This window comes from Corvus hawaiiensis, chromosome 7, assembly GCF_020740725.1.
Source record: "Corvus hawaiiensis isolate bCorHaw1 chromosome 7, bCorHaw1.pri.cur, whole genome shotgun sequence".
Classification (NCBI taxonomy): domain Eukaryota; kingdom Metazoa; phylum Chordata; class Aves; order Passeriformes; family Corvidae; genus Corvus; species Corvus hawaiiensis.
The window spans coordinates 33,995,600-34,021,613 of record NC_063219.1 but is presented as its reverse complement, the minus strand read 5'-3'; the positions used below and the strand labels follow the sequence as shown (position 1 = coordinate 34,021,613).

The 26,014-nt window shown below is 39.6% G+C and overlaps 1 protein-coding gene across 4 annotated transcripts in view; it reads right to left on the bottom strand.

Annotated features, from left to right (window-relative positions):
* Positions 1-26,014, bottom strand: part of MGAT5 (alpha-1,6-mannosylglycoprotein 6-beta-N-acetylglucosaminyltransferase) — a 117,016-nt gene that overhangs the window by 8,020 nt on the left and 82,982 nt on the right. For all 4 annotated transcript variants that reach the window (XM_048309675.1, XM_048309672.1, XM_048309674.1 and 1 more), the window contains 6 exons: positions 25,286-25,419; positions 14,913-15,062; positions 6,620-6,766; positions 3,795-3,911; positions 2,939-3,013; positions 428-585 (listed from right to left, as the gene is read on the bottom strand). In XM_048309675.1, coding sequence (XP_048165632.1) covers positions 428-585; positions 2,939-3,013; positions 3,795-3,911; positions 6,620-6,766; positions 14,913-15,062; positions 25,286-25,419 — 781 coding nt within the window. The remainder of the gene's footprint in view (positions 1-427; positions 586-2,938; positions 3,014-3,794; positions 3,912-6,619; positions 6,767-14,912; positions 15,063-25,285; positions 25,420-26,014) is intronic.

The window sequence follows — 26,014 nt, the reverse complement described above, 5'->3', positions numbered from 1 at the left end:
AAGCAGATTGCCTAGCAGTCATTTGTGGGTAGCTGGTTTTGAGGGCTTTGTTTTCATTCTGAAAGGAACACAGACACATATCCAGAGAGACAGCACCCGAAAGCAGCATTCCTTTCCTTAATGCATAGCTGAGTTTTATACATCTGCACCAACACCTCCAGTGTACCAGGGTTCACAATTCTTTACCCAGGACAATACTGACAGAAGGTTTTTGGCCCCCTGTGCTCCTGGCACAGTGCTCTCAGCAGTCACCACTACCATACAGTGCACAAAGCACTGCTAGGCCCTCACTCACAGCTTGCTTCAGCCAGACAGAGTTTCCCTCCCCACCTTCCCTTCTCACAGAACTCGTGCTTTAAATTCCAAGTGTGGTAAAACCCAGTGCAATAAAGAGACCAAACAACATATTTGTGCTATAAATACTTACCTAAGCAGAGCTTTGTCCTTGTTAAGATGCTGGAAGAAGGAAGGCTCACAGATGAGCTGGCTTTCCTGACAAACTTGCTTACAGGATTTTCCAGGTTCAGCAATTTTTACTTGAAGGGCACTTAATGGGGGCCACATCACCTGCCCGTGACAGAAATCCTGCAGTGACAGATCATGTTTTATTATGATGTGTTCAGACAACATTTCACAATACTCAGAGTGTATTTTAACATTTGGCAACTCTTATCAAAAGGTGATCAAATAATTTGGGCCTGATCCATCGTGGTTTGCTTTCTCTGGACAAAACCAAAACTTGTGTGAACTGATCCCTCACTGTGACCCAAAGCCCCAAATCCATTTACCAGTTCTCAATATCAGCTTGAGCTTTTTTTATTCCGTTTTAATTTCCTCTGCTGAAGGAGGAGGTTTTTATACTTCCAGGTCTAACCACAAATGTAATATTGTACAGTCATGAATCACAAAACATCATGGGTTGGAAGGGACCCACAAATTTCAAGGTGAGACCAAAGGGGTGTCCTCCTTCATCTGTCTTTTCTTGGTCTTGGGTGAATGTTCTCACTCCCTTTGCCAAGCTCTGGGGCTCAGCTGAGTCTCTGCTGAGCCAAGCCAGTTTTCTGACCTCATAAGAGTCCTGCCCCAAACATTTTCTGCTGGGTTGTCAAGTTCTCTGCTTGGCCACATCTTTCAAAGTCAAGTGTGTCTGTTCCATCAGCCCAGCCTGCCTCATCCAACAGCTCCCAGATTTGCAGCAGGGAATCCCTGCTGTTTTGGCTGCGGTTGCCTGGCTGCTCCTTTGATGCCAGTGCCAAAACTGAAGCAGCCCCTCCCTCTGGTTCCCGGCCTCTGCTGCTGCCTTGTGGAGCAGACACAACTGTGTGTGCAGCCACAGAGCAAACAGGATCAGGGCATGGATTCACCAGATGGCAGGGAGGCACCAAACAGCCACACTGGGCACTGGCAGGACAGAGCAGCTTGGAGACACAGCTGGTTTAACCCAGCTGAAGGTGGCACTGCTGGGTGTGAAACCACAGCTCACAGCACTTCTCTTACCTCCGACTGTAAAGGCCTTCAGCCCAGGTGTTGGATCTGAAGGTTCAGGGAATTCACTAAACCTTTCTTGTGAATATTGTCTTCCCTCCTGACCCTAAGCCATGGCCCCAGAAGGGGAACCCTGGACGCCTCCTTTAAATGCTACAGTTTCACTGTCCATAGAGTGACTGGTGGGAGAGAATATCTGAACACATCCTCTTCACACTCAAACATCCCCTGAAGACCTCACTGTCATGGTCAAGGCACACAACCTCTGAAACAGATCAGCTCTTCATTCCAGCATCTTTGTTCCCATTTCAGGCTTGCACTGCTTTCTCTGTTCTTCCTGCCTCCACCACAAACTCATCAAAATAAGGTCTCAATCTTTATTTTTGCTTTTTATTTTTGTTCATCTGACATGTTAATTTGGCAAAGTGCTAAGCACATGCAGCTAAAATTGTGCTTGAACATCCTGGGAGCTGTGAAACACCACCAGCTTTTGACAATTAGTCAAAGCTGAACAAAATGACAATACTTTGTGGATTTCTGAGAAGCACAAGGCAGGGCTTAGCCCTTGGGGGAAGGCCACAGGTGCCATCTCTTGATTGTCTCTTTTTCTCCCTTACACTGAGCTCCATTTCTTCCTGATTGACAAAAACTCCCAGTTATAGCTAACTTGGGTAGAAGAATCAAAAGCAATAGAGATACTTTTACAGGTTTTGTCATCAATACAGCAGCAAAAAGCTTAAAGTGTTTACTGGCAGGAAAGCGGAAATAGTTGTGCAGTGTTAACTGCCCTTCTGACCTGGAGCTGTGTTATTCTTTAGGACTGTCTTTAATAGCACCTACCTTCAGAAATACAAGTACAGACACATGTCCAGTGCCCTTGAAAGAAAACCTGGCAATTAAATGACATATCAGAGATAAAGGTTATTCCTATCTCTCTTCTGCAGCAGCCAGAACAAAAGGCAGAGCTGGCTACTGCAACAGATCTGGCTTGGGCAGAAGTCCAAGCAGGCACACAATTTCTAGAAACCAGGATCTCATGTAAATCTCTGCAGTTTATTACTCCAATTCAACATCTGCTGCTGCTCTCAGCTGGCAGTAATGCACAGGGACCAAAAGTCCTCTAAGTAACTGGGTTCCAAACCATTTAAATCTTTATTGATTGAAACTAAATACTTGAAAAATCTGCCCAGAGGCTGCAGCCGACTGCAATTCTGCCAAAAAGCACCTCTGTGTTTGAGTGATCCTTTGTGATCCAAAGCTTTTTTGTGTGTACACAGCTAAGGAAGTCACATACACACTGAAAAACTGCTTTGCCTTTCTGCTTTCATATAATAACAAGGTCTGCAGAGCTACTGTTTCTACTTGGACAGCAGTGACACTGAGAAGCTTTAAAATGGAAATGGTCCTCCCTTTACAATATAATCCAAAATTCACCTACAATAGAAGTTCATACCTGTCTTTCAATAAAGGCGTTCATCCTCTGGAGCATTCCCTCACAGGTAAATTCGTAGGGCAAGTAAGGGTCAATCTGTGGAGAGAGTGTGTTAAGGTTAGAGGGGTTTTTGTTTCACTCAACTTCATGGTGTACTCTGTGCCAGCAGCTTCTGTTCCAAATACTCCATTATAGCTCAAGTAGCAACAAAAGATACAAATAAACTCATTAACAAATAATAATTTTACAAAACCATCAGCAGTTTTAGTTGATTTTTGCTCCTTTTTAAAGGCAGTAAGAGTTGCTCCTTGACTATCTTTATGGAAACTCGAGGTACACTGCAAAGTGGCAGATGTAAGGCTAGTCTGAGACCCTCTGGGATTCCAGAACTCCTGTTTTAACTAAGTTTCAGTTCTGAACTTGAAGCAACAAAATAGAATGTGATACCTTTGAAAATTCCTTCAAACTCTTCCCCCTCTTGAAGTACCCTCATTACCATTCCACACTGTAAGTGCACAAGCACTTCTGTGGGAATGTCAGGGCTACAAATTCAGAGCTGAGCAGGGCAAAGTCTGCAATGCTCTAAGAATCAACAATGAAACTTCCTCACTGAATGCACAGAAAATACAGATTGCTGTATAATTCACACGTGAAATTCTCATTTCTATACAAATTCACCCACTCGTTCTTTTCAAGTAAGAACCTGACATATCCAGTACTAAAACATGATAATTTCGATACCATTGATATGTAATCATTTTTTCTTCAATATCCCACCAAAATGCAGCACTCATTAGACTAATATTAGGAGGCACTCTACGTGCAGTACACACTACACCCTCAAGTGCTGATAGCAAATTGAGGACACATTTCTCACCTTTTGATTCAAAATTGATTTCACAGCCTTCTCAACCTCAGAAAGATCATTGATGTCCACAGTCCACACATGGGGCTTCCCAATGTAAACTTCAGCATAGGGATGCTGAGATGTCAACTGTAAGAAGAAATTATACTGGTAAAAAGTAATGTTCAAGATATCCTTGATTCTCACTCTCTCTATTAGACTTTTTGGATGAAATGCACTAGGATAGTGCAAAAATTCAGTTAGAACACAACAGTCAGCATCATTCCTTCTGAGCTACCTTTCAGATTTTCTCTTTAAATTTAGAGAGTGAATTTAATTGGAAAACTGAAAATCAGATAACACAGATCATAAATAAGATATGGGCACCTCTGTTTGTGGCTTCAATCTTCCCAGTGACCCACATCACAGAAGACTTGATGTTTACTGAAATTACTTGCACCACGACCTTGCTTCCCCACAGCTCATTCACAGAGCCACCCTCCTTCTTCACAACCTGTCACTGCCACAAGTCCTGCTTATACCTGCATTATTGGCTCCCAGAGATGTCATCCTCACCCTGAGTCCTTCAAATTTCAAACATTGCCAGAGTTCTGTGAGCAACAGTGAAGAATAATTTCTATCACAAAGAATGAATTCTGACTCTCATGGCTGAGAGTAGAAGAGTAACCTGACCTCACCAAGAGTGTTAACCAGTATTTTGCTCACCACTTTGTTAGAAAATAATATCAATGAATACCCAAGAAGGTAACTAAGAAAAGCTGTATCAGAGCTGCTTTCAGAACTAGCAGGACAGCTCAGTAAGTATTTTTGTGACAGGTCACCCAAGAGTGAGAACATGCACATGAAGACACAGAAGCGAGCAAAAACTACAGAAGAGAGGAGTGGTTCACACTGGCCTCAGAGGAAAACTGCCCTTTCAATAAATGCCAAAAAACCCCACAGGACAGGTTATTTATAGGCAATGTTTATACAGCTGTCTCTTTATGCTGTCTTTACAATAAAAAGATGTTGCAGAAGATCTGAAGCAGGAAGCAGTGTTTGTTGGGAAGAACCTTCTCCTGCATAGGCATACACTGTACCTGATCTTCTTCTCAAGTGAGTGCAAGAAACTGTTGTATTCACTACTAAAAATATTAAAAACCCCATTAAAAAAAAATAGCTATTGCATTTTGTTTGTGGAGAAATAGTAACTTGCAAAGGTTACTTTACAAAACTACTTGACAAAGACTTCAAATTCTTGTATGGATAATCATGTCATGGAACTACACAAGCTCTTTTTGTTCTTCTTTAGCACCTGAAGAATGGAGAGAAGCATTTAAGGACTTTTTTAATCTCAAAGAACCAGCACATGGATTACTGTCAATCAGATCTAAATGCAGTTGTGAGAAAAGGTTATTCTCAGGATAGGTCAGCAGGGCATGTGAATGCAGCAATATTCCTAATGGATATACACCATGTACTTTGGACTAGAGCAGTCAACAGGGATTATTGTTCTGTACAAGTCAGGTGCACAGCATTTCTGTTAGCGCTGACACATGCCGGTGGGATTTACCATGGCATTCCAAGCCCTGAAATTCCTACTAAGCACTTGGATGGCTTCAGATTATGTACTGAGCCTGACCAGTGATGGTGTTTGGGCACAGAACAACTGGAAATGAGACAAAAACTGAGGGACTCACAGAAGAAAAGCTTTGAAAGGTGCCAAGCCCAAGGAGAGAGTTTAAACCTTTATTCCCTTATTGCTGTCTCCTTTGTTAGCAACACAGACTGAGACAAGGGACAAGCTTCAGCTTGTACAGGAGATGTGTATAACAAGAAAGGCAATTACAGTTGTGGATCACAAAATTATAAGGAATTTATGTTCCTGATTGAAAATGGGAAACTGTCTTTTGCTTATCAATCAGCCAGTGCTGCTCAGGACACAATTCCCATGGCCCAAGCATAACCTGAATTGGAAGTGTGGCTGTGCAAGGTTATCATCATCTACATGTTACCTGAGAGCTTTCTGTTGATGTAAATACATAAAGAATATAGGTACATACACCTGTGAGCAAGCCATGGCCACAGACACAAGTGCTAATGTCAGAAATGGCTCTGTGACTATTAAATGCCTACAAGTATAGGCTGAATTTTACCTACACTGAAGGAAAAAAAAAAAATCCAAATTCAGGGCCAGGATGAGGGGTTAGTTTACTTAGCCTCAGTTTTCTCTCACTAGAGTCTAAACACACTGACTGTTTTGAATGCTTGGAGTTTGGTTTTCCTGTTTTCCTCAAGAGTCAGTTCTCCAAAAGTCTTCAGCTTCTAACCACAAACACGGTGGGTGACCATTAATACCTTAACTCAACAGTGCCTTGAACAGGTCTTTTCTGAAGAAAACAAAATCCCAAAGCACACGCACTACCACCCACAAATGCCATTTTCATGATTTACTTAAACACCTGTTTACTTCCCGCACAGTACACTGCAATGTCTGTTTCTTCAACAAAATAAAAACCCTTTCAAATGATGCATCATGTATCAAAACGACACGATCTGTTCCTGGGCAGAACACCAGGTTTTCAAGAGAAACTTCAGTTTATGATGTCTCAATTAGAAGTAGCAGAATGTACCTATAAGCAAATCTAGAGGTAAGGCTTGAAGTCTGCTAACAAAACCATTTTGATTATACTATAAAAATTAGGACTGATAGTCGCACCAAAGGCTACAGAAAAAAGCAGTTGCACACCTCTGGCAATAAACCTTGAACATTAATGTAAATTTTCCTACACTCTGTTACTAAAAAGAAACCCACAAGCACTTTCAATAAAAAAATTATCAAGATTGATAGAGCTTACCTCTCGAAGTGTAGGTTTGCCTTTGAAAAAATCCGTGTTTTTGCTACTTTTTGGTGGGTTAAATCTTAAATTGAGGAAAGCACATCCATTGGCAATAGCCTCCAAGGGAGCTGGCCCCTCATATGGAAATCCAAGACCAACAAACAGCTGTAAAATAGAAAATGAGGGATTTCTTAATTTTTGTTCTTCACAAAAAAGCTAAGAGCTAGCTTAAAACAAACAGTAACCTGTTCTAAATGTACCAGCCTAAAGAGAATGCAGTGCTAAGAAGAAAATGGGAGAAATTCAGCAGTTCACCCCCTCCCACCCAAGCAGTAATGGAATGTCCTGTAAAACACATCTGACAACCATCATCTGTAATGAGCTGGGGTGGTTTTTCATGGAGCTGAGGAAACAACAGTCCCTTTCAGGGCTTTTTTGGGGGGGGGGCTGGGGGGAAATTGGTGGTTTGATTGGTGCTGAAGTGGAATTTCTGGGGCTCTCCTACAGGTACAGGTTCTAAGGCAGCTACCTCCAGGAACAGCTGCACCAGTGTTTTCCCCACTCCCAAACCAGCCAAGCCGCTGGCTTTGCCAACAGGAACATGCGCCTGGCACACTAATTAAGCCTCCTAATTAAAACGGTAGGTGGCAGCAAACAGCAGCTCACGACACTGGACCGAGGCAGTAAGAGCTCGCAGGGGCTTCCAGAGGGTTCAACGCCTCCAAGGGAAACCGGAGCAAAAATCCATCCCAAAGCTTTTCCTGCACCTGCTGAGATTACAGGTGCTCTCGAAAAGGCACTGCTCTGTGCCAGTGAAACACATTAAATGGTTTTTTTGGAGTTGTTGGAAAAAATCTTGACCCCTTTCCTGGCCAAAGATAATGAAACCCCCTGAATTAAATACAGGATTCCTCATCTTCATTTGAATGTCTGTGTATGATGGGAGAATCACAAGCTCTGAGCTGGAACAGTAATTTCTCAGCACTGCTGCATAACAATGTGTACATACATATATATATATATATATATATATATATAGCTACTGCTTTTATCAAGAAAATAAAGCACACCATAACTATGAGAATCATGCAATCAGGACACATATTCAAAGAGGTCAAGATATACTATTCTGCATTAAATCTTCTGCAACACAGAAATGAATCCCAGTAACAGAACATTCACAGCTGGGGGCTCTTCCTAGGAGCTGATCCTAACATGGAAGCATAAACTTGTAGTCAGCCCTGACGTGCACAGGCATTGCAGCATCAATCCTCCCCAACCCATGGCAACAACAGTATAAATTCAGAGTTGGCTCATTTTAGAAAAGCAAGTTAACACTTCTTAGCATAGCTGAGGATATACAATTTTCACTGCATGGAGCTGAATATTGTAATTTCGGTTCTCAGCATTCAGGTTAAAGAAGTTGCCTACTTGCAAAAACTTTCTCAACTATCTCACACATTTAAATCTTACAGAAACTCTCCAGTGGCTGATAACAAAAAGATCCAGAAAATGAATTCTACTAAAGACAGATAATCTAAATTCTCATTTTATATATGGCATAAGATAGCCCACCTTTCAGTCAGAAAAAAGCATGCTAAATATAATCTCAAAAGAGGCTGAATTTACAGCAAGATACTCTCTTGAAAATAACGAATTAAGGACATGAAACCATTTCATGCAGTCTGCACGTAAAATATTATTTATTTAAACTACTCCTTAGTTCAGGCAGAAAACCAGCTGAGAACCAGCAATTAAATCTATCTGAAGTATCAATTCTCCTATGATCCTGTGTTTGTCTGTTATGTAGGAGTGCTGGGTTGTTTGCTTAGTTTTGCACTTTTTTAATAAACCACTGCTGTGCACTGCTGAGTTCTGTGTCTGACTGGTCCATTTATTTAGGAGGAAGCTCCATGGGAAAAGAAACATGGGTTTATGTTTTGACAGCACAGAGCACACTGCCATCACTTAATCTATAATAAATAGCTTACCACCTGTTTCACATCCATTTTCCAACCTCACCTCTAAGCAGCACTGTTCCTTTGAAGGAAGAAAGAAGGATGTGTCTGATCCCTAGAACAGGGTGCGTGTGTGTGTGCTGCCTGGTGGCCTGAGGTTGCAGCCTGGCTCACAGCTGCCTGCAGCCCCTCAAATCCTTCTTTCAGCCCTTCTATCACCCTCCAGCACATCACCATCAAGCCAGCTGAAATTCCCAAACTCAATCCAGACCCTTCTCCACAAAACTGTCCCTTATAAAGTGTCCTTGCCCATGGCAGGGGGTGGAACTAGATGATATTTAAGGTCCCTTTCAGCACAAACTGTTCTGTGAGTCTCTCTACGATTAATGTTCCTAGGTTAGGGAGTCAGTATTTTTGTCTGGTATAAAGAGCAAAACAGAAATATCTTACATGCCTCAAGAAAGTCACATTCATTATGATTAAAAGAGCAAGTATTAGAGAACACAGGCCTTTTCTGTAACTCACGATGCTCTCATTTGCTAATCCTTTGAATTACATGCTTGTTATTTCCAGAAAGGCTAAAACAATCTGTCAAGGTACTCCCTAAGAGTATGCAGCAAATACTGCAAGTCACTAACTGAAAAAGAGCTGAAAAAAAGAAAAAAGTAGAAATAACAATCAACCACTTTCAGTGACGCAAACATCCATCCTCAGTACAGACAAGGCTGTGGGGAAGACAAGGCTCTGTCCCACAGAGTAAAGATTTAGAGCAGGCTGTGCTTCCCCTAATTTGTGATGTAAGTGTGCACTGCTGCCTCCCATATGGAAGGTGCTGACTATGGCTCTTAGGGTGATTTCTCATCGGATGTAGGTCTGGTAACCCAGTCCAGCATGGGGAGGTACCCGCACCCTAGGGCTGAAGATCCATATTGCAAAACACCAAATGTGACTGTGTTGGTAACACCACAGTGGGCACACATGGCTAAAAATATTAGTCCTGATCTTACCCTGTTAGCTGCAGCAGAACTGCTGTGCAGAGTAGAATGTATGCTTTATGATTTACTGGTTGATTAGTGCTTGGAAAAAATTCATATTCTGTTTGTGAGCATTTTTCTCACCTTTCCGATGTTTCTGAAAGCAAAAGCCATAATTTTTACTAGAGAGCTTTAAGTGGGCACAGGGCACTGATGCCTTAAGAGGCCTCCTAGAAACAGAGACTAGACAGGAGTAAGGGAATAAAAGTAGGTATTTGTTTGAAAGGCCTTCAAAGGTACACCCTGGGGCCAGAGGCTACTGCCAAGGCAGACCCCAAGATGGACCACAAGTCACGAATTCTTCACACTTTTATAGGTTTGGTTAATTTGCATATCAGGATTAATTCTCCAGTTAATTTAATTCAGTTTAATGATGTAATTTCCCCTCTGCTTGCCTCCTTAGAGGCTCTTTGGTTCATACTTTTTGGGCCTAGGACAGTCTGGGTGTCCTTGAAGAGCAGGCCCGGAGAGGCTTTGTTATGTCTAACTACCATGAGAGACCAGAAACTAACAGGCTACAAGAAACTTCAGAGTTACACACTAAGCAGTACAGAATTTGAAAAATATAGTAGTTAAAACCTAAGGCATCAGCACAGCCAGCTCTGCACATTGACACCCCACAGAACGTGGTGATTGCCAGAAGGAAGTTACACTGTAAAAGTCTATCTAAAAGAGATAACTGCCAATAAATACAGAAGTAGAATGATCATGGAAACAGCAGTGTGGGGTTGGTTTTTTTTAACCTGCTCCTTTTTAGTAAGGTCTGCTACCCATGTGTGTCTGTGCCTGTAAGCCTGCATGGACCAGAGAAAGGGATTTGTGTCTGCAACATCACTGGCCCAAATTGAGCAATGCAGGTGTTGAAACTCTTAGAGTTTGGTTTTCATAAGAAAGGCTCCTCAGGAATCTTTTCCACCTTTGTAATGAACTGAGCCTCTGGTTTGGAGTGCCAGACTTCTGAGTTGGCCACCCAGCATCACACCAGCCAAGACACCACTCTTGCTGCTGTAATGTAAATGGTCCTCTCCCAGCACAGTAGCTAAGTGGAGACATCTCTGACACAAAACGTGACTCACAACCCCTCTCATGAAAAGCAGTGTGTTTTTTGCTTTTTTTTTTTTTTTTTAGACTTTCAACTAATACTAAGCAATTTATTTGTGGAGTTTACAGCACCACATCAGACTACTATTAAAATAAGTAAGTAAACAGTCTTTCTAAATTATAGCCAAAAGTATAAAATAAGGAGTGAATGCTTTACTTCACTGACTGTAATTATGACTAGCTGAATAGCTAAGAAAAAAATTTCATATTCCAGAGACTAAATGCTGTAGTTCCATGCACAGGAGTGTTTATCTTCTCCTCTCCCCTTTCTAGCATTATTGAACTTTTATCTAATTTATTCTATCAGGCTGGTAGGTTGATCACCACTTTTATATGCCTCCTTACTGAACTTATATATTCTCTTCTGAACTCCAGAAAGAGGAGTATAGCAAAGGTTAAGTGTCTTGCCATATTGTGCTCAACAATACAAAATACTTTCTGCAAAAGCCAATCTCAAGTCGTTTGTGATTCAAACAACTTGAGAATAGAATCACTAGTTAAATGTCTTTTCAGCTGATTTTATGAAGTGTGTGGAAGTAAATATATATTCCGTCATAAAAGGCAATATGAAAACAAAGTTTGTTTGCCTATGTCTGTCTAAGCAGGGTGTTGGTTTTATTAATCCCCATACAGAAATCGCAAACCCCACTTAATAAAATAATTCAAACTCTCTCAAAAATTCACAGTGACTCGAAGGAAGAAGTTGCATCTGAAACTTTTTTGAAAGGAGAAATATTTCTCAATAATTCAACACTGGTTCCTCCAAGAGAGCCTGGTCCAACTCCTCCAGCTGCCCACTTGGCAAGGAGCCCTGTGAGTTGGCAGGAAGGCTGCCAGCTCGCCTACCCCATTCTCCTCCGACGTGATGAATGGCTTTACATCTCCTCATTAGGAACTGGAGACATGGCTCGTTTTTGTCATGCTCTACACAGCTGAAGCAGCCATGATGAATCTCAAGCAGCCCCTCCTGCCTGCAGAACTCCCTCCCTCCAAAATGTGCTGCTTTATAGTGCACATAGAACGAAATGGCAGCTGCATGCTGCCCGGAATAACTGTGTCCTACCAGCTACTGCAGGGACCAAAGACATTTTGGGAATGCAAAGCTCTGATTAAGAATCACAGGACTGAGCTGTCACCTATTGGTATTTTGCTGTCTAAGGACAAAGTGAAGCAGTGCAGCATAAGCTGACACTTCTGACTAGGCTGAACCATGTGATCTGTTAAATTATTATTTAGCTCTCCCTTTCTCAAAATCAGAACATTTGTCAGCTGACCTAACAAAAAACTGCTAACACAGTGTTGAAATCACAACCAATGACAGACAATCCTTGCCCTTGGTCTCAACACATCTGAAGGCTTCTGGAAGTTTAAGAACAAAGGTTGCTGTCTCCCTGCGATGCTCCAGACGAGCATTGTCCCCACAGATGTTCCCAGCCCAGAGTTACGGCCCTGATTATTCACACATTTGCAGCACATGGACAGTCTGGTGACAAAACCCCATAACTAAATTCATTAGGGGGCTCTGGTCATGTTGCCTAGTGAATAAAGTGATTATGATTAAAAATTGTCCTTGAACATCACTGCATGCATGTGCACACACACACATGGGGCTCCTCTGGGCACAAAGCTCTTATCCAAGTCAGCCTGATTTTTGTGAAAAACCTGCACTTATTTTAGCAATTCAATCCATGATCCATCTGATACAAACACAATTGACCCACATAGACAGCAGATGGCCACTAGTGACAGGTGAGCAGTGTTTTGTACTAAGCTGCATTCAAGTATTGCCTCTTAAAGGGTATCAAAATCTGGAACTGTGAATATATGGGCAGCAAGAAGACTTAGAGCAAGTGTGTCTGTTGATCAACACTGACAGGTAACCATATGCTGAGGCAGAACAGCCAGAGTACCTAGGAGATACTAAGCATCAGCCAGCAAAAAAAATAAAAACCTCACCCACCCCCCCAACCTCCCTCCAACTGAAATGTTCAAACAAATTAGATGGGAGATCTCAGTTTCCACTTTCAGTTCCAGATGCTGCTGTTTCACTTTTTCTGTTCAATTAGATATATTGAAACCATATTAGACAGGAATAATAAGCAAAATGCATGATGCAATAAGCCATATTTAATTTCATTTTGTTGCAAAATCAGAAATACATTGCACCCTCATTTCCCTGACATGTATTACTAATACTTATGTATTAGGAGAAGCAGATGGACTATTAACAGCTTATCATCAGGGCAAAGTTTTTTTAGCCTGGCTGTATCCTAAATAAATAATTTCCTAAAAAGGAAAACAGCTTTTGTCATTTGCAAACCTGCTAACAAAAGTTCAGAAAAGCCATATAAAAATACTGTTTGGAGATGTAATTTTTAAAACCCTGTCTTTCTGATACAGGGTTCTGAAACATATTGATGATTTTCTCAGTGCCATCTACTAAGAAATGCAGCAAATTATGAAAAAGCTTTTCCCCAATGTTAAGAAAGAAAAAAAAAAAAAATCAACCATAACCAGTGAACAACAATAGAATAAAAATCACTAAAATCTAAAATGCTCCAGGACTCTGACAACAGTACAGCACAGAGCCATACTTTTCACCAAATCCTTTTTGTGAAAAATAAGCAACTTACTGTCTCAGGAGCACTTCACAATCCCAACACAGTCTATTCTATCGGATGCTACAATTACTATTCAAATTCTGAGCGAAACAAGTCTGCTACCCCTGTGTCACAAAATCCATATTACTAAATTGCATAACACATAGATATCAACTTGAATTTGTCCTAAATTGAATGTCTTTACATTGCATCTTAGAGCAAATATAATCAATAACAACTAGATGAGATATCTAGTTAATACTGAAAAGCAAGCTTTTTAATGTGATACATGCAAGATGGCTGACAAAAAATTAGAGAAAGACTTAGTTAAACGTAACTATTATTATGAACTGGTATTTGTATAGGGACTTCAGTAATTCTATAGGAAGTCCATTTGCTTATTTTACTATTTCAGTGAATAGAACACATGTTTTTTTAGGAGGTAGTCACTGTTCATGCTCAGGGTTATTACAAGGTCAATATTCTTCTCACATTATGATGAATGCAGGGATTTCATACTCCACATAGGCAAAAACTGTGTAATCTCAGATTATCTATGATGAAAGCAAATGTTGACTTTTTAATATGCAACATTATGTGTGTCTGCATGCATCAACACACAATGGGTGCCTTTAAAAACTCATAATTTACCAACAGCTGTCACACAGAGATGTCAAATTACTATCATTTGCCTAAGTACTTAAAAAAAGAAGATCTCTGCAGTTGTGTGGGAAGCCTAAGAGGTGCTTGCTTTTTTCTTTTCTTTTTTTTTTTTTTTAAGAGATTTTTCTGTGGAAGTGCACAGCAAGAAACTATCAACAGTGGTGCACTTCCACCACTGTTCCACCATTTAAAATTAGATTTTGCTAATTTTAAACATACAATCCCCTTCTTTCACCAACTTGAAGTTAAACATCCTATTTAAATGCAATCTACTGAAGTGTTTTAGTGCTGCAAAGTGCCAGAAAGATAATGGGAAGGGCACAGAATCCAGACAAAGCTTTCTAACTGTGGGGATGAAAGTTTATTTCAATGTACATCCCATCCCTTATCTTGAGTTCCCTTGACTCTGGAGCCACAGGCAAAGCACATCACGAAAAGCCACGCTCTTCTGCTCACTCTCTGTGCACAGCTGAAGCAGAGGAAGGACATGAATGGCAAATGAAGTGCAGCTTTGCTTTTCTCCCTGAGAGAGCAGGGTTGCTCTGGGTTAAAGTCATTGGGAGGGCAGAGCAAGCATGCAGCTGTACAGCTTTTGAATGTTACCTAACATTGACCTCAGGGATGTAAACTAGAGCACACTCTCAGCTGATAATCTCCTTGAGCTGAATATCACATTCAAGAAAATGAAAAATGCATTTATCCCTGTTTCTCAAGCTGGTTGTTAAATGTGACTGTGGGTTGTCATCCCAAATTTCTAATTTGAGCTGTCAATCCACCAAACACGGACATGATGAAAAACGTATTCTTGGCACACAACTTAAGCTCCTTTACACATGATAATTTTTTTCCAGTGCTTTTAAATTAAGAGCTTATTCATAGGAGGTGAAATGCATGCACTTCAGACACCCTCTATCTGGAGCTATTTTTTGCCACCACTCCTGCTTGACGAACTTACTTTGGTTTCTCTCAGCAGAAATTGCAAATCCCGCCCACTGAGTATTCCATGGTTTTTTACATAGCCAGGAATGTACATGGTGCTTGTCCCATGAACAGTCCCATGGACCTCCATATAGGTGTGGATGACATCCAGATAAGCCTTCTTGTCCTGTAATGGCAAGGAAAAAATATTTTCAGTCATTACAAATTTGAACAAGCAGTATTTAATCAGAGCTGTTCTTTATCTCCTGTACCACAAAAGCCAGGAAGAGAAGAAGTTAATTCATTCCTATTTGATTTCTATAATATTTGATCTTTCATTATGTTATTAGTTTGGTTTTCTACTAAACTGGAAGAAAACTGCAGCTTTTTCACTCATAGTCGAGGTATAAAGAAATCAATACCAAGGCCCTCTTAACTTCTAACTGGACAAAAAACAGGACACCATCAGACAGCTGTAATCTCTGCATGCCTCAACAATACTTGGCTTAAAATTACAGAAAACTCATTTTGAAATATCAAATTTTCACTGATTTTGTCAAAGATGCAAAATAATTATCTTCTTTGTGAAGAAAAGGGTGAATATCACCTTAGTCAGATGCAGTCTTGCCAACTGAATAACTGAACACACTCCTTTATCTAAATACCCAGTGTTTGAGTTCCATGAGAGACCTACAAATATTCCACCTACCTGAAGTTTTAGAGGCATTTTGGAAAAGACCCAGAGAAGAACAATGGCTTTAATGTTGCATTAAAAAAAAAAAAAAATTAAGAAAAAATAGTACACCATCCTAGTTTGCACACAAGAATTACTTTAATTTTCAGTGCCATATGTTTTTTGAGTTTTAAAGACTACTGGCATTCCAAGGCAATTAGCTGAAGACTGTATTTACACGCAGTCTGCAACACAGATCAGAAGACTTTCCTTCAATATTTGCACATAGTCTTAGTAATAGCTCTAAAATCAGGCAACAAGTCGCCATACTTCTTGGCAGCAAGAGAGTTTTTACGAATTCTACTTTCACTCACTATTTTTGTCATGTAAATTCTGTGCAGTGTTCCTCCACAGCCCTGTGGGAAACCTGGCCAACAATTGTACTGAAGTTCATTCAAAGGACAAGTTAGGCTGATGAAAATCCTGTCTTTTCCAATCCTGGAGGAGCAGATATCAGGCCTAGGAGGATGAGTGCTACTTCTTACAGCTTCCTTGCTGAATTAGTTGTTGCAGAGGGTATTTAATGTCCATAACAATGGCTTCTCCCTTCAGCCTGCACTGCTGGTGACTTGCCTGTGCTGGGGAGGATGGGCTGACTCATCTCTGAATGTCCCTCCTGGCAGCTCTGCCAAGGCTGCACCAGCCAGACACTGTCCTGGCCTAAGTGTTACATAAAACAGCCAACAGATAAAGATGCTTTCTTGTTCAATGTGGCTGCTGTTGTTATTAATTAACACAAATTATTCAAACAACTGAAAGGTTGCTCCATTTTTCACTTTAAATTTGAATTACTCTGTAAGACATGTTCTCACGTAATTGTTAAAATACCATAATTAGGAACTTTGAGAAACTCATACACCTTGTCAAGAGAAAATCCATTTAGAACTTTTTTCTTTGGAAATGAGCAGAAGAAATATGAAAGGAATGGCCTGCTCTTGTTTCCAGAGGATACCTTAATCCTGCCTGCCTGGCTTTTAATATATCCAGAACTTTGGAGTGTTCAGGGTTCTGAATGGAAGAGAAGGCAAGGAAGCAACAGGTACTACTGACATGATCCACCTGCAGCAACAACATCAAGGCACTTGCCTCAGATTTTACTGGCTCATGACACAAACCCTGGTGACACAAATGCACTCTAAATCAAGAAAATTTGACAAACGAGCAGCTTGAAAGAACAAAACCAAGATTACCTAAAATTGCACTTCTTTTCAAGATTGCAATAACAATTTTACAAACCTTTTACAGAATATTTAGCTGTTTTAAAATGACATTAACCATGCACAGCCTTAACTGGGAATATTGCTTAGGCATATGACTGACTTCTTTCCCAATTCAGAGTCTAAAACCACAGATAAAACATTTATTATCCTAGACAGAATCAAAGCCCAACCTTATTTACTTCTAGTCAAAACCAGCTGCTTTCATAATCATCTATAAAGTACCACAAAATACTATTACCACCTTATACTTTACCTCAAGCTCACCAACATTTGCCTACTTTTGCAATTAAGTAGTCCTGAATTTCCACATTCTTTGCAGACAAGTGTTATTTTGGATCATAAAAGTATATATTCTAGGAAGCCACCTCACAAAAATAATCAGGACACATAATCAAATTCTAGACATTGAAAACAGTGAATTAGAAAATGAGAGAGTGCAAAAATGGCATTTATAAATAGAAAGGCTACATGTAAATAAAGCAAGGAATGTGACTTGCAAACAAAATATTAACATTCCTTCAACTATTTATCCACTTCCTGAGTTTGCTCACTTGGGAGCAGATATAATTATTCTTTTATCTTAAACCACTTGAACTTTACTTTCTCCAAGATGAATTCAAAGAGACAAGGTCATGAGCTGCTGGGGAGTAATGCAAACCTGACATTCTCTGCAGTTTGTATCAGACTGCACTGTTCACCCTGCTGTCCGTACTGCAAACCTAGACTTAGAGGATGGAAGATAATCACATTTAAAAAAAGGCAAATTATTTCTCCTCAGAACCAAAATGGAAATGTAACAGTGAGTAACAGCTACACAAACCTTTTCTGAAACAATTTTTCAGCAGCTAAAATAAACATGCCATTCAGGAAAGTACTTTTTGTTGATCACTGACTGCATAACTGTTATTACTGTTCATCAATCATTTCCACCTACTTTTAAAAGCATCATGATAAGGCCTTTCTCAGCAAAGCAATCAAGTGACAACTGTTTGAGAAGTCTTTCCCTAGGACAATGTTGACAAGAAGACACAGTATGAAGACGTGAAATTTTAAGTTTGGTGGGTGAAAAATTTAAATATAAAAGCTACAAAAATATGTGGTGGAAACACAATTCATCAAAAACTAAATTCTGCTTTTAGTTCTCTCAGTGTAGTAGCTGGTGGTAATTAACAACTCTGCTTTACCAACAGTTTGCCAGTCCAAGGTAATGACAGTATTTTGTAATTTTGGACCATTTGGGTGCACTCACAGAACACCAAAAATTCAGCACTGAATGAAACCAAGCACTGCTACAGGCCAACTACATAGAGAAGAGCTTGATTTAGGGTTCTCAACTGCTTTATGGCTTGAAAGTTCAGACTGCAAAACATATGCAAAACAGCCCGTATATCCAGCCTCGCTTCCTTGCATTGAAAAATTCAGAAGGCAATGGTTTTATAAAGCTTGACAAATGTAATTCAGAAAAGCCAGTACTGGGATACATCTTTGTGTGTATCCTAAAAGCATACTGTTAGAAGTCTTATCATTTGGGTGCTTATGTGTGGAAGTGTCAAGTCAAAAGTGAGCCAAAATGCAGTGTACGTGCAATGTATGACAATCGAGATTGTGACACAAACATAATCTCTGCTTGAGAACTGTCACCCTTTCAAAGACTTCTCAAGACATCCCTGAATAAAGAAAATTCTGTCTACCAGGGAGCTAGAAGAGAGCACAAAGGCTGGGGAATATTAAGAGAGTCAAATACATACAGTGTTTTACAGGGGTAAATCACAAAGAATAGATTAATTCTCCTGGAACTCAAATATGAAAGTTTCAAACTGCCCTGAATTCACAAATGGATGTAGAGAGGATTCAGTGACTCATGGCTAGCAAGTATGAACTCTACATTGAACAAGTTATCTGAAATTTAAATAAAGAGTTAACTATGTAACCACATAAAACCATCAAAATTACAGTAGTCAGTTCTTCCTGTCCAAGGAAATCCTCTCTCACCAAACTGGTAGTGTTCTCTAAAGAAGCCAATCAGCTTGTAGGAGTTCTTTGAAGTTCTTAAAGGAATGAAATCTCTTGGAGAGAGATTGGGAACCACTCTTGTGAATTAACAGTCATCATGTGAATAAGAATGGAGAAGTGACAAAAGCATGCTGTCATTATTCACAGTAGCAAAACTCAAACTAACTTCAAAATGTTGCATAAAAACATCATAATATTGAACACCTGGGGCTTTAAAGCTTTTGAAAAAGTCCCCTCAGTAATCTAAGGGACAGAGAGACTAGAAAAGAGACTAGAGAGTTGATAAATTCAACTGTCACCAAACCCAGGAATAAACTCTCCAAGCAGTTAGTCAGGTTAGAAAGCTGACATTACTTTATTAGCAGCAATGGATGCATGGGGAATTCTCCCCAAAGTATGCATGCCCAGTAACCTAAAAGACCAGATTATATTCCTGAAACTAATACATATTCATCACATTTTCTAAATACATGTACATGTGCTAATTATTGCCATGGACTTGTTTGGATATGGTTCTAGATCTTTTGATGAATTTTTTTCTCCTTGAGAGTATCTCAAAGATGTCATCAGGTCACGATGTAGTTCTCTTATCCTTCTTTTCTCTAACACACAATCCTCATTCCCAAAACTAAGATATCAGCTAGTACATATTAATCACGGATAGAAATAAACAAGGAGGCATTAGCTGGCACAAGACTTATTAGTCTCAGACACAGGGAGTTAACACAAGGCCACATTAATCTCTGGCATTTGTACTAAGCACTGTATGGTACAAAACTAAGCATTAACCATGAATGTGGGGATCACACACTATGTGCTAAAGTTAAAAGAATTTTCCGACATCTTTCCCCATCGCTGCATAGACTTCACAGAAATAAAACCTGTTTGCTAACATAACTAAAGTGACACAAATGTTAAAAACCAGCCTTCACTTCAAGTGTGGAAAAAAACTCCTGAGCTAACCAGTGTTACTCAAGAACAAAGACTTTGCATTATACTAACATATGATTATGGACCATGAAAAAAATCAGTCCATTGTTCAGTAGCAGTCAGTTCACCCACCAACCAAGTAAATGATAGGAATTATTTGGAAAGAAATTCAGAAATAAAGAGAATATTATTAAACTATTCTATAAAAAACATTCTCTCCCTCCTCACACACTGCTGCACTTCTGGTCCATTTTCTCAAAAAGAAGCTGAAAACATTGGACAGTGCTCTGAGAGGGGTAAGAAGGATCCAAGATACAGGACAGTGTCCACTGTTACACACAGAAATCTGCAAGAAATTCTTTAACAATTCCTCAGTTGAAAAAGACAAATTGTCAGAATATGAGGGAGGTTTACAAAACCACAGTTGGCATGAAGAACATGGATAGTGTGACTGGCTATTCAAAATGTCCTATAGAAAGAAACCCAAAAAAGCTCTTCAGGGGTAGGTTTAGAAAAATGCCCAGGTTAGCAGTTTCTCCTGCAAAAGGTCATAGATTTGAGGGACTCCATTACAGAGAAAGTTGCAGAGGCAAAAAAAGTTTGCATGGGTTCATAATCAAACAAACACTTTGAAATCACCTCTTACTGAGATCTCTAGAATGCGTGAACAGACAGTTTATCAACAGAGAAACAGATTCAGGAGTTACCCGAAGTTAGAAAAGCTGGAAAGAGAGAGAATTTGCAAGGGAAGTATTATATAACTTTGCCATGCTCATGCTCTTCCTGAATGTCCATTTATGGCTTCTTTTTTAGGCACCATATATCTCTGAATAAAACACACATTGGCACATATTAGTTTTGCACAAACAATGAATAAAACATCTCAGTGAAGACTCAGGATTTCTGGCAGAGCTTGAAGAACCCTATCCAGTTCCCTATCCTCATCTTTATCTTTTTCATCCATGAAGGTTTGGGGTTTTTTAAACACCGAGGTTTTCCCAAGATTTGACAATCTCATTGTCATGCAATGCACACCAACACCTAGGCAGCAATTTCCTGCCCTTTGAATGGAAATTTCCAGAACCAACAATGAGATATCCTTGTGCACTGTAAGTGCTGAAGGAGAAAAGTGAAGGAGTACAGTTGAAAGTAGGAAGTGGACCACAGGAAGAAAAGGTTGTGTTGGTTTTGTGCTAGCCAAATAACAATAGATGATTGTGTTAATCAGTGCTGTAAGACCTCATGAATTCATTTTGCAGCTGAAGAGTTCTGCAAAGTGAGAAGCTGATCACTGACCTGACAGGTAAATATCCACAAAAAAGTAGTTTTCATTCTTTCTTCAAAATAAATTAAATTCTAATTTTCATATTAAATGTTAAAGAATAACCCTTTAAAAGAGTATGCTTATTTACTGCAGTCATTTGCTTTGATTGACTTGTTTCTGATCCACACTGCTTTCAGAAGGAAATGGTGAATTTCAGAAATGTTGCTGAACTAAAGTGTCTGGCTCATTTCAATTTGTTATATTTGTGGCATAAGGCAGGACAGTGCTCCTGGTGCCAGGCCTTAGGGTAACTTTTGATTGATAAGCCCCCAGTGCTGCTTCACATTTTTGGAGGAACATAAGATAGTACTATCAAGAAACAAGATTGTGAGTGCACTGACCACATGGGAGAAAAGGTGAGAAGGAACTTTTGTCCCTTTACTTATTTTTCTTTTATGCTGGAATGAAATATTTATTCAAAGTACAATGCTAAACATGAAGTACAAAAACCAACCAGAAGGAAGGGACTTTCCTCCCACTTCATGCAAGAGGGCATATGATGGGGAAATTACATTTCATTAAATGTCCCCTGGAGCTATAAAGAGGAGACATTAGTGTGAACAGCCTCGGTGATGGGCTTTCCCATTGAGAACAAGCTAAAGGTAACCATTTCCAATGCAGTTCTTCAAAAGTTGCTGTGCAGGCAGTATGTATTTAAGAAGAATGCCCAGCTTGTCAAGTGGCATTAGTAAGGAACTCACGCATTATTTTGCCTCTAAACATAGAAATATTTTCAAGACAGCTCCAATAAACTATAATAAAATACTAAAGCAATACACTTATGCATTGATACCTATTTTCTGATACAAGCAACCTTCTGACTTCTCTCACAGAACCCTACAAAAAAAAATAGCAAATACTGCAAAATGAATCTTGACTCTTTCTGTCTTCTAGGATTAAGGGTCAAATTAGTGGAATAGTATAACAGTTAAGTTATAGAAAAAAGAACAAAGACTTAGAAACAGGAGCTAAGGCAACATGAAAGGCTTCAAACATTCTCTTTTAATTGGAATGTTCTGTAATTAAAGCCAATTTTGATAATGGAGAGCATTATGGGTTTCACACACATTTTATTATCTCCTTTTTTTCCCCTCACTTTGGCATAGATAGGACTCTCTTGTACTGCCAAAAATGTCAGACAAAACCCCAAACCTTTAATCCCAACAAACACTTTTCCAAAACTTGGCAAATGTTGCCCTTCATAGCTTACCTCTAAAGATAACCTTTAGAAATGTGGCAAAATTCTTTACAACCTCCTGTCTGTAATCCTTAACCCACCTAGGACTGATTTAGGTATTAGAGGGAAATAAATCAGATTTGTCTTACACCCTCTGCAGCACATCCTTCCTGACCTCAAGAGGTATACCCAGACTTGGCCACTCTGATATGGGATAGATGGCACTGGGCTCAGGCACAGAAAAGGATCCATATCCATGCCTATATAAACCCATGGTGGTTTATATACCCCCAGGGAGAAGAGGCCCTGTGCATACTTCAGTTCCACTTCAGCCTGCTAGGTTTAAAATTAAACAGTTGATTTGCAGCTGCTATTCCCCAAAAGCACCATCGTCTGGGGATGGGAACGCTCTCTCCTCCATGCTGTGCTCCTCTAATGACTGATCAGCCCCAGCAGTGACACGTGTACTCTGTGCAGATTACACTTCTTGTTAATTGGCCGTGTTCAGTAGAGAGAACAGGAGCAGGATAAATAGATTAGTCTGGTTCCATACAAGCCGTGGTGGCAGATGAAAAGAGCACTGAACAGGGAAAATGAAAGAAACGTGGAAAAAGCAAATTACACAGACACAAGATTAGTTCAGGCTTTCCCTTGATCACAAGAATTGGATTTTATCACTCCAGATAAGAAATCCCACACTGTAACTGATTCAAAGTCTATCTGCAGTGATTTGCACGTAATATACCAGTGCATATGGGCATGACTGCAGTTACAATCGGCAAGTTACAGTTTTAATGTGCTCGATGTTACCAGCATACAGTACACATATTAATATGGCCAGATACCAAATCAAACATCTTGCAAAAACAAGACAGGCAATACTGATAGAAACACAGCAGTGACTTGAAAAGCACCACTTTAAAAAATGATACAAAGGTCTTGGCTGAGAGTTCCTAATGGTGGAAAGGGGACCTGCCTAACAATGAGACAGTATTTCCTTTTGGATTTGGTGCTGGTATGGCCCATGTGCCCTTTGCAAACATTCACATTTCAAGAGGAATGTGAATAATCTTGAGAGGGTTCAGAGAAAGCAGACATGTGAGAACACTTAAGGATTAGAAAGCACAAAGCTCTCAGGGGTTCAGCATATACAGGCTTTTCAGGAGATGACTATGGGTAACTTTGACCTCAACCTATATATTCCTAGAGGGCAACAGAACAGAAGCATTATCAGTCCAGTTGAGAAAGTCTATAACTGCCACTAAGATGGGAAACAACCATATGGAAATGTGTACCAGAAATAATGCAAAGTCTTAAGGGAGAAGGGAATTATTGGAGGACTTCACCAAAGGAAACAGTGGGCTTTCCATTGTGTGCTATTTAAAAATCAAGACTGGATGTTATTTTCCAAAAAGCAGTGTTTTAGTCTTAATCCATAAATATCCTGTGTGCCATACAGAATCTGAGACTAATCACTGATCTTCCCTCTGGGCATATAAACTATCAATACATATTTCTGAATCCATGCAGACTGAATAAACCAAGGAAGATATCTGTGTCAGTGAAAAACATCCCGGTGACTAAGGAGCTGTCTTGTTCCTTAAATCCAACTAGTATTCAACAGGTCCTTCTGCTGATGTGCACTGCAAGTCAGTCAGGAAGTTTAGATGATTATTCCATGCTGCTGTTCTTGAGAGACTGAGATCAGTCATAAATAAAAGTACAAGTAGAGTCACAAGCAAAAGTAAAAGAGCCTAAGCTCAAAAAGACTCGAAGAAAGGATCCCAGCTCTGCTCCAGCACTCTGCAGATACAAGAGACTGTAGACAGGTCCTTCTATACCATGAGCCAAACAGAACAAATACTTTCATAGTATTTACTACATATTTTTCTCAGCACAGTAGCCAAGAAGCATCCAGCTCTACCTGTTCTGCTACCACTGCCAATATTCTACTGTTTCTATCAAGTTTTAGTTTTGTTTTGTCTCACAGATGGACCATTTACTTGTAGCTATCATCTTTAGAGAACTCATTCTGTATAATCTCAGTCATCAGAATGAATGTTACTTCTGTGGTTTGAAAACTGTGCAAGACCAATATTCTCATGCCAATAAAGAGAAAAGGCATGAAAATGTGAGACCCAGGTGTTCTCACACTGTTATATTGTGTGGTCCTATGTATGGCACTGATAAGTTCCTTTTTCAGTTGACAAGAGGCTTAAAAATAAGGTCTTTTTAGGCAGGAGGGAAGGCACACAGAGGATATGGGCATGCAGAGCATTTGGGCAGACAGAGCTGGAGGTAACTTGGAAGAAATCCAGTTACTAGTAAATAATCTCTTTGAAAACTGCATGAGAGACTCATTCCCAGGTGTGCCAGCCTGGAAGAAGGAGCCACAGGAAAGGACAGTGGGTAAAAAAAAAGAGACCGCTATGACTTAATAACACAATCTACTTTAACTTGTTAAAAATATAACCAAGCCTTGGTGGTGTTATTCTGCTGCTCTCATCTGCAGATGAGAGAAAATACAATAATGGCAATATTAAAGAAACAAAACACTGATATTATTACAGGGAAATAAAATGAGGTTGCATACTTCTAGAGCCTTTAGTGAAACAGAATTTCCATCTCAAAATGCAGCACATTTTTGGTTGTAGATATAAGAACAGAAGTAATTGAAAGACAGGTTTGCTTATGATTGATGAAAGTTCACACCTTCAATTTTCCATTATGTTTACCAGCCTTCTTCATTTTCCAAAATTACTGAGACATTAAGACTATATTTTTTATTCTACCACAAAGGTGTACAGAAATAGCAAAGGATCCACATCAATCTAGACAGAAGTTTCCCTAACAGAAAGACTTCAAAATGTTCAATTTAATTATTCAAATACATTTGTTTCCAGAAAAAGAACTTAATGGGTTTAGACAGATGGGACACTTTAAAATTTCTAATTATGCTTTATTAGACTTATCAATATAAATTTGCTCAGGCATATGAGTATAAAAAACTCACCTTCCAGAAATTATCTACTTTGCCATAAACGAGAGATTGATTCTGCCTTTTGATGTCATTAATGTGTTTAATGTCACTGGAATTCAGATGCTGCTCTACCACAAATCCAAGGAAACTGTTATCTGGAGTGTGAGCTGTAAAAAACAGAGCGGATTCAGCACCTTTGAAAATATCAGTTAATGCTACATTAGAGTGAATGTTGTCAGAAAAGAGTTATAAGTTGTTATGCAACTGATCGCCTCCTTCTTATTAATACTGAAAGACACATTTGTTTGCTTTATTTTCCAAAATAGTTTTTATTAATTTTAAGTCCTGCTTCATATGCCTACTGAAGTAAGCAGCTATTTTCTGGCTTGTTTCTGATAATAAAAACTCTGTAGTTGGACTGAGTCCAATGGTAATGAATTTTTTTGACTTGTGTGCTAAGCTTTATTATTAGCGATAAAAGAAACAGAAGAAATCTAGCCTGACAAATCTCAGAGATGCCATACCAACAGTTTGAAAACCCCCTGGATTTTTTGTTAGCAAAGCTGATGTTGCTCAATGGCATAAATAAATTTCAGCAAATTTCTTGGGTTCACCTCTTATACTGGAATTACCATCACCAGCCATCCAACTCACTGTGTATTATGTATCCATACTAATTACTGGCCTACCAAGTCACACTATGCAAATCAGAATACAAATTCCATTGCCTAATTCACCCACACATAATGGTCATAAAATATT